This window comes from Rhinoderma darwinii, chromosome 3, assembly GCF_050947455.1.
Source record: "Rhinoderma darwinii isolate aRhiDar2 chromosome 3, aRhiDar2.hap1, whole genome shotgun sequence".
NCBI classification, from domain to species: Eukaryota; Metazoa; Chordata; class Amphibia; order Anura; family Rhinodermatidae; genus Rhinoderma; species Rhinoderma darwinii.
In genome coordinates, this window is record NC_134689.1 from 383547696 (window position 1) to 383559827 (window position 12132).

Here is a 12132-nt window from a genome sequence, read left to right on the forward strand (position 1 = left end):
TTTTCCCGCGAGACATTTTTTCCGCTCGCGGGAAAAAAATGCCTCCGCCTCCCATCGAAATCAATGGGAGGCGCGTTCGGCCATTTTTTTGGCACGTTTTTGCGGCACGGTTTTGGTGTCAAAACTCATCAAAAGACTCTGTGTGAACTCCCCCTTAAACGAGCTGTCAAGAGCAGTGAATGGTCGAAAATGATAGCCTCACCCAGATACTAGATTATCTGTTTCCTTCTCTTGTTTTCATGTTTTTTACACTTGTGATAATCTATGATAAAACATTTAGAAAACAAACACCCCCCCCCCCCCCCCCCCAAAAAAAATGGAGGCTCCATAGCAAACATTAAAGTGGAGCACCTCTTTTAGTGGCTAACAAATCCACTTACCCTTGAAAGGAAGACCTAGCATGTATCTGACACCCCTTCCTTGTTTGCTAAGATTGTGGTAGTTTTAGTGAATGGGAGACGTGCACAAATTCACACTACCCATGGGCCTGTCCTCTCCATAGCCCCATAAAGGGGCATAACTATAGGGGTGTAGTGGTTGTTGTCGCACTTGAGTCCTGATGTCTGAAGGGACCCAGTGACCATTCTGCCACATAATAGAGTAACAGTGGGTGCTATAAATGTCTAATCGTTGTAAGGCCCTGAAAAAGATTTAGTTTTTCGGGTCACACCTCCAGCCCCATAGTAACCCAGGCACTACCTCTATGTTATGCATATTCTTGAGGGTATCTTATAATGCATAAGCCTTCTCATTTATGATGATGATATCAGAACTGGCAAAGAACTCCCTCCCTTCTACCCACTCATCTGACTTCCTCTGCCGACCTCCTTTTGAACATTTAAATCTTTATTTTCCAAACACACACAACCACTTCATGTCCTATACTATTCACACCTCCTATACCTCTCTTTACTTCTCCATACTGCTGGTGATCTATCCCCGGGGCCCCTCCGCAAATCCCCACTGTTGTACCAATCCACTTAGAAAAACACTTGTACCCCCTAAATCTCCAACGCATTTTCTTGACCCGCACCTTCTCAGTCCCTCGCTCTGGAATGTACTTTCTGCATGCAATAAATTCTCCTTCATCCACGACCTCTATATTTCCCATTACCTGTTTTTCCTGGGTCTAACTGAAACATGGCTGACAACCATGACTCCGCGTTCCCTTGCAGCACTTTCTTATGGCGGCCTTCAGTTTAGTCCCGTTTCCCCCCGACAACAAACATCGTGGAGGAGTTTGTATTTTCTCATTGGAGGACTGCTCCCTCAAACCAATTCCACCTCTATTCTCTATACACTCTGCGTCTATTCTCCCTCCAAGTGGTCATCATCTACCGACCAGTGGGCATCTTTATGGACCATGTCACCACCTGACTCCTACACTTCCTATCAACTGACTTCCCCACTATCCTCACAAGTGACTTCAGCAATCCCTATGGACACATCCCATTCTGGTGCTTCCAAACTGCTATCACTTGTTTCCTTCTTTTGTCCTCTACAGACCCACTCACAAGGAGGGCCACACACTAGACCTTGTAGTTCTTCGCCTCTGTTCCCTATCTTACCTTTTAAACTTGCCTCTCCCTCTATCTGAACAAAATCTACTTACAATCAACCTCTTTAACATACTAACATACATACATATACACATACATACATACATACATACACATACGTACACATACATACATATACACAAACATACATACATACATATATATATATACACAAACACACACTAGCACGCCCTCGTAGGAGCCTTTTTAAATCTCTTGATATTCACAGACTCTTACCACTCTCTGCCATATATTCATTTTATGATGCAGAAGCTGCCACTGTTTACTATACCACAATAACTTCAGCTCTCAACTCAGTTGCTCCTCTCACACACAAGAGAACTCGGCGCAGCCCTGAAACAGTCCTCCAGAGTTGTAGACCTTGGAAGAAAGCCCACTCCTAGGAAAACTTCACAACGTACATACAAGAACTTTTCAACTTCAAATCTGGACTTTCTTCTGCTAAACAGGACTATTTCTCTACTATTATCTTCCCTATCCCACAACAATTATTTTAACTCCCTTCTCTGACCCCTGTTCTCCCTTCAACATCACAACTGAGGACTTTGCAAACCCAAGATCGTCAACAATAGAAACCGCTTCAACCTACAGTCCCCGCAACTCTTCTCTACAACTGCTCAGTGCTCTTCCCCACCTTTTATACTGATGAAAATCTTTTCACTCTACTCTTACACCTCACCACCTGTTCCCAGTCCCATCCCACCTCATCCTCAACATTACAACTGTGTTAATCCCAGCCTTAACCCATCTCTTAAATAGATCACTCACTACTGACGTCTTTCTTTCTTCATTAAAACATGCATCCATCATGCCCATCCTTCAGAAGCCATCCCTCAACCCCTCCTCTGTCCAACTACTGCCCCATCTCACTGCTTTTGTTTGCCTCAACTCCTTGAACTACATGTCCACCTTGAACTGTCCTCCCACCTCTCACCCAACTTTCTTTTTGACCACCTACCATCTGGCCTCCAACCACACGATTTCTTTATCAGTTCATCAATGAATTTGGTTAAGGACTTTTTAGCTGCCAAAATCTCATAACATTATTTTGTACTTCTTCTAGACCTGTCCTCCACATTTGACATAGTTGACTATTCAATCCTTTTACAAATCCTATAATTTCTTGGCATCACAGACTTGGCCCTCTCCTGGATCTCTTCATACCTTACCAACCATACGTTTAGTATCTCCCACAATACCTCCTACTCGCCTTCTATCTGTTGGTGTCCCTCAAGGCTCTGTCCTGGGACCACAGCTCTTCACCCATACCTTTTTGCCTAAGACAGTTCATAAAATCCCATGGTTTTTAATACTAGTTTTACGATGATGATATTCAAATTTACCTCTCTGGGCCATGATGTTGCTTTTCTGCTATCCAAGGTTCCAGAGTGTCTATCAGCGATCTCCTCCTCCTTCTTCTCTTCTCGCTTTCTAAAACTCAACGTGGACAAAACAAATGAATCGTCTTTCCCACATCTCACTTGATCCCCTTACCAGAACTTTCCATCACCTTTAATGTCTCCTCACTTTCCCCAGTCTCACAAGTCTGCCGTCTCGGGATAACCTACCCCTACCCTTGTTCCTCTACGCCTCTACTTTCTGCCAGTACCATCACCGACTACCTATTGCCCGTCAAATTCATTTAAAAATACTGATGACCTACAAAGCTGTCCACGTCCTGAACTCTGTTTTAATCTCCTGATACCTCCCCCACATGTAATCTCCGGTCCTTACAAGACCTTCACTGCTCTGGTCTGCCCCTCACATAATTTCTTCCGTGCATCCCCATACTCTGGAACTCGCTAATCCAACACATCAAACTCTCTCCCACCATCTAAACCTTCAAAACCAACCTGAAAACCTGTCTCTTCAGAACTCTACAACCTGCAACAACTCTGCAGCCACTATACTACCAAAAGAACAGCTTCTACCCTCAAATACTGTCTCCCTCCCCCTTCCCGTGTAGCTTGTAAGCCCTCGGGGCATTGTCCTCACGCCTTTCGTACCAGTCTGTTACTCAGTAAGCTCATGATTATTGTACTTTTTGTTTTTATTTTCTCGTGTTCTATAAAGGGTAACTAAACTTTTGACATGTCATAGTGACATCTCAGAAGTCTTGATCGGTAGGCGGTCCGAGCACTGAGACCCGCACGACTGCTAAAATGAAGCGACAGAAGCGCTCGATCGATAAGTGTACAAGCTGAATAGAAAGCCTAGGAGTCCGTACAGAGTTTGTTCGAATTTCCAACGAAAGCCAATCAGAAACTAAGCGGTACATCGCTCAGCCGAGCGCCTCTGCGGCTTCATTTAGCGATAAGTAGGGGTCTCAGTGCTTGGACCCCCACCGATCAAAACTTCTGACGTCACTCTGACATGTCAAAAAAACGTTTCAAAGTTTAGTTACCCCTTAAACCCTTCAGTATTTCATATGTACAGTGCCTTCGAAGGTAATGGCTCTTTAAAATAAAAAAAGAATAGCAACTCATCTTAGATTCAATTTTCGGAGAATATATAAATTGATGGAAAACCGTAAAATAAATGTTTTTTCCCCTTACACTCCCCTTTTATATTGTTTCTCCATTCCTCTACTGCCACTGTCTGTGTCCTGCGCCCTGAAAAAGTAATGATCGGGTGTCCGTGGGGATGACACGGCACAAGAGTGTGTAGACCAATGTTTGGCGTCGCTGTGGCTACGCTGGCCTGTGATTGGCTGCCACGCTTTGGTAACACCTTGTTTTGGGTGACAAGTTATTGCATTCTTAGGTTAACAAAGTGTAGTATGGAATTTTGAAAGTGGCAGCGAGGGGGAGAAAGCATTATTATTAAGGGCAGTGTATGGCAATGTTTATTATTTTACCTTTTTAGGCTTCTTTATACACATTTATATATTCCTGGTAAACACCTTTTTAATATTTACCGTAGCATCTCTTATGCTATCTAACACACTCTGTTTTCCCCTAAGATCAGACTGAATTTTACCTCTTTGGATGTGTACCGTAGCCGACTTTGCTGGTACGACTACATCGAAGTCCGAGATGGGCACTGGAAGAAAGCTCCACTCATTGGTATTGTCGTCTGGTTCAATATAGTCATTATTTGAGATAAACGGTCTATAAAATAGACATAATACAATGTATGGTCTCTGACGTTCCCATACTTCGCTGCTCTTTTCCCAGGCCGTTACTGTGGAGACAAGCTCCCCGACTCGATATTATCTAGCGATAGTAGATTGTGGATCGAGTTTCGAAGCAGCAGCAACTACGTGGGGAAGGGATTTCATGCTGCATATGAAGGTATATTTATTGGAAACTAATCTTGTCCATGCAATGCATATTGTACGTCTAATTTATCTGTCTGGTCGTGTGTGCTTGACTTCACATTGATGTGATGTGTATGTAGATTCACCTTTAGCTCAATATGTGACATTTATGCAGCAATGCATGCTAAAATTTGGATTTAAAAAATAATTACACCTAAAAATAATTTTTGACATGAGAAATCCAAAAAATTACATTCTGATCCGTGAGCTATGACCACCACGGATGCCAAATCGGAGGAGGTGCTGCGCTCTGTAGAGTACCTCAACCACTAGAAGGTGGTTCGAGGAAAAATTCACCTTCAAAGTCCGTTTTGTGCTCCCACAATGCACTTCTCTCTGGTAACCGGAAACCAGCACAGTTCTAAATTTTGCTTTCGTCGGGAATGGAGAAGAAAACTTTTTGCAAAGTGTTTGCAAAGTTATTTATCTGTGCAGTGTTGTAAATTTAGTTTTTAATAATGGACTTTTTCTTTTTAGGAGGTTTCCTTATAATGGCGGGTTTTTTCAGCTCAACCCTCAAATTTCGCAAATCCACCATCACTTACACTGTGTAAAAACATCCATTTTTAAGTCTAAAATTAGATTCCAGAGAATGCAACCCCTTCTCCACTTGAAATATGTGACGTTTTATGTAAATAAAGCTTAACCATTGCATAATGAAGTGTTTTGCAACTTCCGAAGATACGTTTTTATTTCAATTCCTCACCATTTTGCAAGATCTCTGCTTGCTGAAATTGAATGTAATTTGTAATATTTATGTGTAATATTTTATATCGCTGTTTTTTTGTTGCAGGTTTTCCCCATTTAATTCAATAGGGAGGTAAACCTGCAACAAATAGCGGATGTTGCGATTTTTGTGTCGGAAAAGTTTAGATTCCGTCGCAAATCAGAAAAAGAAAAAATCTTATACTTACCCTGAATTCTGTGCTTCTTCGTCCAGGCCGGCCTCCTGGGATGACGTTTCATCCCATGTGACCGCTGCAGCAGTCACATAAGATGAGACGTCATCCCAGGAGGCTGCTCTGCAGGACGTCAGAGGGTAAGTATGCACGTTTTTGTTTTTTTTTCCTCCGTTTTCCACAGCAGCCATTCCGGCCGAAAAACCGCACCACAATTTGGTGTGGTTTTTCGGCTGGAATTCCCTGCGGCAGCCAAGGCAGATACGCTGTGTACTTTTTACGCAGCGTATCCGCCCTGTGTGAACTTACCCTAACAGCGATGTCCAACCTCCATAATACCGCATACATAGCACTTTATGGCGTCATACTGTACCACTTGTAGGATAGAATATCTTTGTAATATGGTTTGATACAGAGGTACCATACAGCGGCATTTGGAGTGCCTACAGCTCCTTGGTACAGAGCCATAAGGACTCTCTTTGCTCCCATATAATCTCTTGCTTTGTTGTGTGCATGCCAGTCACTGGTACATTGTAGCCTATCAGGGCAGGTATCCGATTTGTGATTCTGATGTATTTATCACACTGCATACAATTTTACACCTAGACTCGATGCAACTTTAGCAAACTCTCAGCTGTGAGAAGTATTACGTCTCTACTGGTCAACTTTTGAATGTAAACAAGAATGTTATAATTCACTGACAACAAGCAGAGATACTTAAAATGGTGAGGAGTTTAAACAGAACGTCTATAAGAAATTTGAATAACCTGGCTTCATTGAGCAGCGTGCTTCTAGTATTTGAGGGGCTTTCATCTTGTATATCTATTAATACAGCCCATAATATGTCTATTTCAGCTCCCATCACCTTGCCAATATCGTGGCATCTTCAATCTACCCACCTGGTAATAGTCTATAAGTTAGTCTACCCATCGTCTTGTACTTGAACCGTTTTGGGGTTTTTGTTTTTTTTTATATGAAGTTTTTTTTAATTTTTTTTACATTTTTTTAATATCTTTTCTTCTGGCAGCTGAGTGCGGAGGAGACGTAATAAAAGACGAAGGTCATATCCAGTCTCCAAATTATCCTGACGATTACAGGCCCAACAAGGACTGCAAATGGAAGCTGCGTGTGGCTGAAGGCTACAACATCGGAATCGTGTTTCAGTCCTTTGAGGTTAGAGGCCCGGGAGGCTCATCACCAGGGTGGGGGAAGGGAACCTCCTGTAAGTCTGTGGTGTAGGAAACAAGACCTACTATTGAGGGAAAAGACTAAAGCGGACACATTTCAGGATGGTAATGCTGGTAGACTCGTTTTTTCAGGATAAACCATGTTTTTCAGTCACATTTTTGTGCAACATGTTAATATTGTATGGACTGTCTCTTTGGTTTTCTGTACGTCATGGAATAGGCGCCTCTCCTTGGCTTCATTGTAATTAAAGTGGCAGCCATAGTAGGGCTATATCTATTTAAGTTTGAATATTGAATCCGTAGCCCTAATGTTGGATAAAAGGACACCAACTTATCTCACGAAAAACAATCGGACTGGTAGAATTTGCTGGTGTTGTTGTAGGACCTTCGACCAGTCCCCATAGACCTAAGATCTGCAAATTCATCAGACATCTGTATTAATTGACTAAGAAGAACCCAGAAGCTAGCCAGACCCACAGAATATTGTCCCTATTAAAATGGGAGCAGAAAGTGGCATGCAACCTTGAGACCATATTAAAGAGGCTCTGTCACCAGATTTTGCAGCCCCTATCTGCTATTGCAGCAGATCGGCGCTGCAATGTAGATTACAGTAACGTTTTTATTTTTAAAAAACGAGCATTTTTGGCCAAGTTATGACCATTTTCGTATTTATGCAAATGAGGCTTGCAAAAGTACAACTGGGCGTGTTTAAAGTAAAAGTCCAACTGGGCGTGTATTATGTGCGTACATCGGGGCGTTTTTACTACTTTTACTAGCTGGGCTTTCTGACGAGAAGTATCATCCACTTCTCTTCAGAACGCCCAGCTTCTGGCAGTGCAGACACAGCCGTGTTCTCGAGAGATCACGCTGTGACGTCACTCACAGGTCCTGCATCGTGTCGGCACCAGAGGCTACAGTTGATTCTGCAGCAGCATCAGCAGGTAAGTAGCTACATTGACTTACCTGCAAACGCCAATGCTGCTGCAGAATCATCTGTAGCCTCTGGTGCCGGTGTCCTCGCTCGTCTGACACGATGCAGGACCTGTGAGTGACGACACAGCGTGATCTCTGGAGAACACGGCTGTGTCTGCACTGCCAGAAGCTGGGCGTTCTGAAGAGAAGTGGATGATACTTCTATACACAACGCCCAGCTAGTAAAGTAGTAAACACGCCCCGATGTACGCACATAATACACGCCCAGTTGTACTTTTACTTTTCAACACGCCCAGTTGTACTTTTGCAAGCCTCATTTGCATAAATACGAAAATGGTCATAACTTGGCCAAAAATGCTCGTTTTTTAAAAATAAAAACGTTACTGTAATCTACATTGCAGCGCCGATCTGCTGCAATAGCAGATCGGGGTTGCAAAATCTGGTGACAGAGCCTCTTTAAATGGCCACACATTGGCTTCGATGTTTCGCCTTGGTCTGAGAGTACAAACAGTACAATATAGTAAGCCAAATGGATATGGTCTCAATCGGTGTACAGAACCCCATTTGGAAATTGGCTATAAAAAGTAGTCAACCCCCTTTTATCATGTGTATGATAATTGATGATCCAGAGTAGCTGTTTAACCCCTTAGCGCACCAGGACGTACCGGTACGTCCTGCATTGAAGTGCTTTAAGCCACAGGGACGTACCGGTGCGTCCTGGCTAAAAACTGTCACCCTGTCAAAGGACAAGGTGACAGAACTGTGCCGTCAACTGTTTATGACAGTTGACCAGCACAGTAAGACGGCAGGGGACCATTCACAGCGGTCTCCTGCCGGCGATCGCTGTGATTGGTCAGTCAAAGCAGACTGACCAATCACAGCTCTATGACGTGGGTATGTGATGACGCTGGCTCAGAAGCTGAGCCAGCGGTATCACCGCCGGGAATCAGATGTCCGGCACCCCTCTGCAACGGCCAGGACCGGAGCTAGGCTCCGATCCGGCCGATTAACCCCTTCGATGCATCGATCAACGTGATCGATGCATCGAAGTGGCTTGTAGCCTGTCGGCAACCATGATGGTTGCCACGGGCGCGGGTGTCAGCTGTTTGTCTCAGCTGACATCGTGCCCTAACGGCCAGGACCGGAGCAAGGCTCCGATCCGGCCGATTAACCCCTTAGATGCAGCTATCGCCGGGAGGCGAAGCCTAATAGGCTTGCTGTCAGTGAATAGCTGACAGCTCTAATACACTGCACTATGTAGGTAGTGCAGTGTATTAGAATAGCGATCAGGGCTTCATGCCTTCAAGTTCCTTAGTGGGACAAAAAAAAAAGTTAAAACAAGTTAATAAAAATGTTGTAAAAAAGTTAAAAAAAATACTTTTCATGTTAAAAAACACTATAACAGCCTTTTTTCCTATAATAAGTCTTTTATTATAGGAAAAACCAAAAAACATAAAAAAAAGTACACATATGTGGTATCCCCGCGTCCGTAACGACCCAAACTATAAAAATATCACGCTATTTTACCCGTACGGTGTACACCGTAAAAAAAATTTCAAAAAAACTATTCCAGAATCGCTATTTGTTAGTCACTACCCCTTGCAAAACAGAATAAAAAAAGGGATCTAAAAGTTGCATGTACCCCAAAATTATACCATTAAAAAACGCAGCCCGTCCCGCAAAAAACAAGCCCTCCCGCAGCTTTTTTGACAGAAAAATAAAAAAGTTATGACTCAGAATATGGTGACACCAAAAATAAATTATTTGAAACAAAAGGGATTTTATTGTGCAGACGCTGCAAAGCATAAGAGAAACTATATACATCTGGTATCGCCGTAATCGTACCGACCCGCAGAATAACGTAAAATTGTCATTCATAGCGCATGTTGAAAGCCGTAACAAAATAATAATATAAAACATCAGAATTGCAGGTTTTTGGTCACCTTGCTTGCCAAGAAAATGAAATACAAAGTGATCAAAAAAATCGCATGTACCCCAAACTGGTACCAATGAAATCTACAGATTGTCCTGCAACAAATAAGCCCTCACACAGCTCCAGGGGAGAAAAAATAAAGACGTTTTGGCTCTCAGAATATGGCGATGCAAAATGTGCAAAGAGTCCAAAAGCAGATAAGATCGGGCGCCATTTATCAGTGCGACACCGGCCACATATCTGCGGATTATTATTTATTTACACCATTATTATACCCTCTTATTATACCCTGATGTACTCCGCACAGATAACATATTCCCCCACATCATAAACTCAAATACCAGCAATACCCCAAACAGAACAACTAGCGAGCAAAATCCACGCTCCAAAAGCCAAATGGCGCTCCCTCCATTCTGAGCCCTGCAGCGTGCCCAAGCAGCAGTGTACGTCCACATATATGGCATCGCCATACCCGGGAGAACCGGCTTAACAGTTTGAGGTATTTGTCTTCAGTGGCACGAACTGGGCACAAAATATTGTGCACTAAAATGGCACATACCTGTGGAAATTTGCAATTTTCACTTTGCACCATCCACTGAGCATTCATTTCTAATAGAAAAAAAAAACCTGTGTGGTCAAAATGCTCATTACACCCCTTAATAAAATGCCTTTAGGGGTGCAGTTTCCAAAATGGGGGTCACTACTTGGGGGTTTGTTTTCCTATTTGACCCCAGAGCCCTGCCATTGTGGGCTAATGCTGCGAAAATCACCATAATAGGTCTCACATGCGCCTTTCACTCCTAAGCCCTGTCATATATCCAGGCAAATGATAAATGCCTTGAGGGGTGTAGTTTACAAAATGGGGTCACTTCTCATGGTTTTACACTCTACACTGGTACCTAAGGGAGCTCTGCAAATGCGACATGGCGCCCCTACACCAGTCCAGCAAAATCTGTCCTCTAAAAGCCACATGGCACTCCTTCCATTTTGAGCTCTGCCATGTGCCCAAATAGCAGTTTAGGGCCACACATTGGGTATTGCCGTACTCGGGAGAAATTGGGTAACAAATTATGTGTTGTTTTTTCTCCTATTACCCCTTGTGGGGAAAAAAATTGGGTGCAAAACTACATATTTTTGGGAAAAAATTATTTTTTTCATTTTCACTGCTTGATTCTAATACAATCTATGAAACACCTGTGGGATCAAAATGCTCAGTACACCCCTAAATGATTACCCTGAAGGGTAAAGTTTCCAAAATGGATTCACTTCTCAGGGGTTTCTACTGTACGGTTACCTCAGGGGCTCTGCAAATGCGACATGGCGCCCAAAAAACAATCAACCAAAATCTACATGCCAAGTAGCACTCCTGCCATTCTGAGCCCTGCGGTGTATCCAAGCAGCAGTTTATAACCACATATAGGGTATTGCCGTACTCGGGAGAAATTGCTTTACAATTGTTGGGGCGCTTTTTCTCATTTATTCCTTGTGAAAATGAAAACAATTCAACATTTTAGTGGAAAGAATGTAGATTTTCATTTTCACTGCATTATTCCATTAATTGAGCAAAAAAACTGTGGGGTCAAAATGCTCACTATACCACTAGATAAATTCCACGAGGGGTATAGTTTCCCAAATGGGGTCACTTTTGCCGGGTTTGCACTATTTTGGCCCATCAGTGGCTTTGCAAATGTGACATGGGGCCGCAAACCATTCCAGCAAAACTTGAGCTCCAAAAGTCAAATGGCGCTCCATCCTTTCTAACTTCCGCCATGTGTCCAAACAGCAGTTTATTACCACATATGGGGTATTGATGTGCTCAGAAGAGTTTGCTTTACAAATATTGGGGTGTTCTTTCTCCTTTATCTGTTGTAAAAATGAAAAAATCTGAGCTAAAACTACTTTTTATTAGAAAAAAAATTAGATTTTCAATTTCATGGCATAATTCCCATAGATTCAGCAAAAACCGTGTAGGGTCAAAATGCTAACTATACCCCTAGAAAAATTCCTTGAGTGGTGTAGTTTCCAAAATTGGGTCACTTTTGGGGAGTTTCCACTGTTATGATCCCTCCAGGGCTTTGCAAACACGACATGGCACCGAAAACCATTCCAGCAAAATCTGCGCTTCAAAATCCAAATGGTCCTCGTTCCCTTCTGAGCCCTGCCGTGGGTCCAAACAGCAGTTTATTACCACATATGGGGTATTGCTGTAATCGGGAGACATTGCTTTATAAATGTTGGGGTGTTTTTTCTCCTTTATTCCTTGTAAAATCTAAAACATCGT

The 12132-nt window shown here is 42.9% G+C and overlaps 1 protein-coding gene across 1 annotated transcript in view; it reads left to right on the plus strand.

The window, feature by feature from the left end:
- Positions 1-12132, plus strand: part of BMP1 (bone morphogenetic protein 1) — a 102599-nt gene that overhangs the window by 52655 nt on the left and 37812 nt on the right. The window contains exons 9-11 of the mRNA XM_075858861.1: positions 4543-4645; positions 4757-4873; positions 6826-6971. Coding sequence (XP_075714976.1) covers positions 4543-4645; positions 4757-4873; positions 6826-6971 — 366 coding nt within the window. The remainder of the gene's footprint in view (positions 1-4542; positions 4646-4756; positions 4874-6825; positions 6972-12132) is intronic.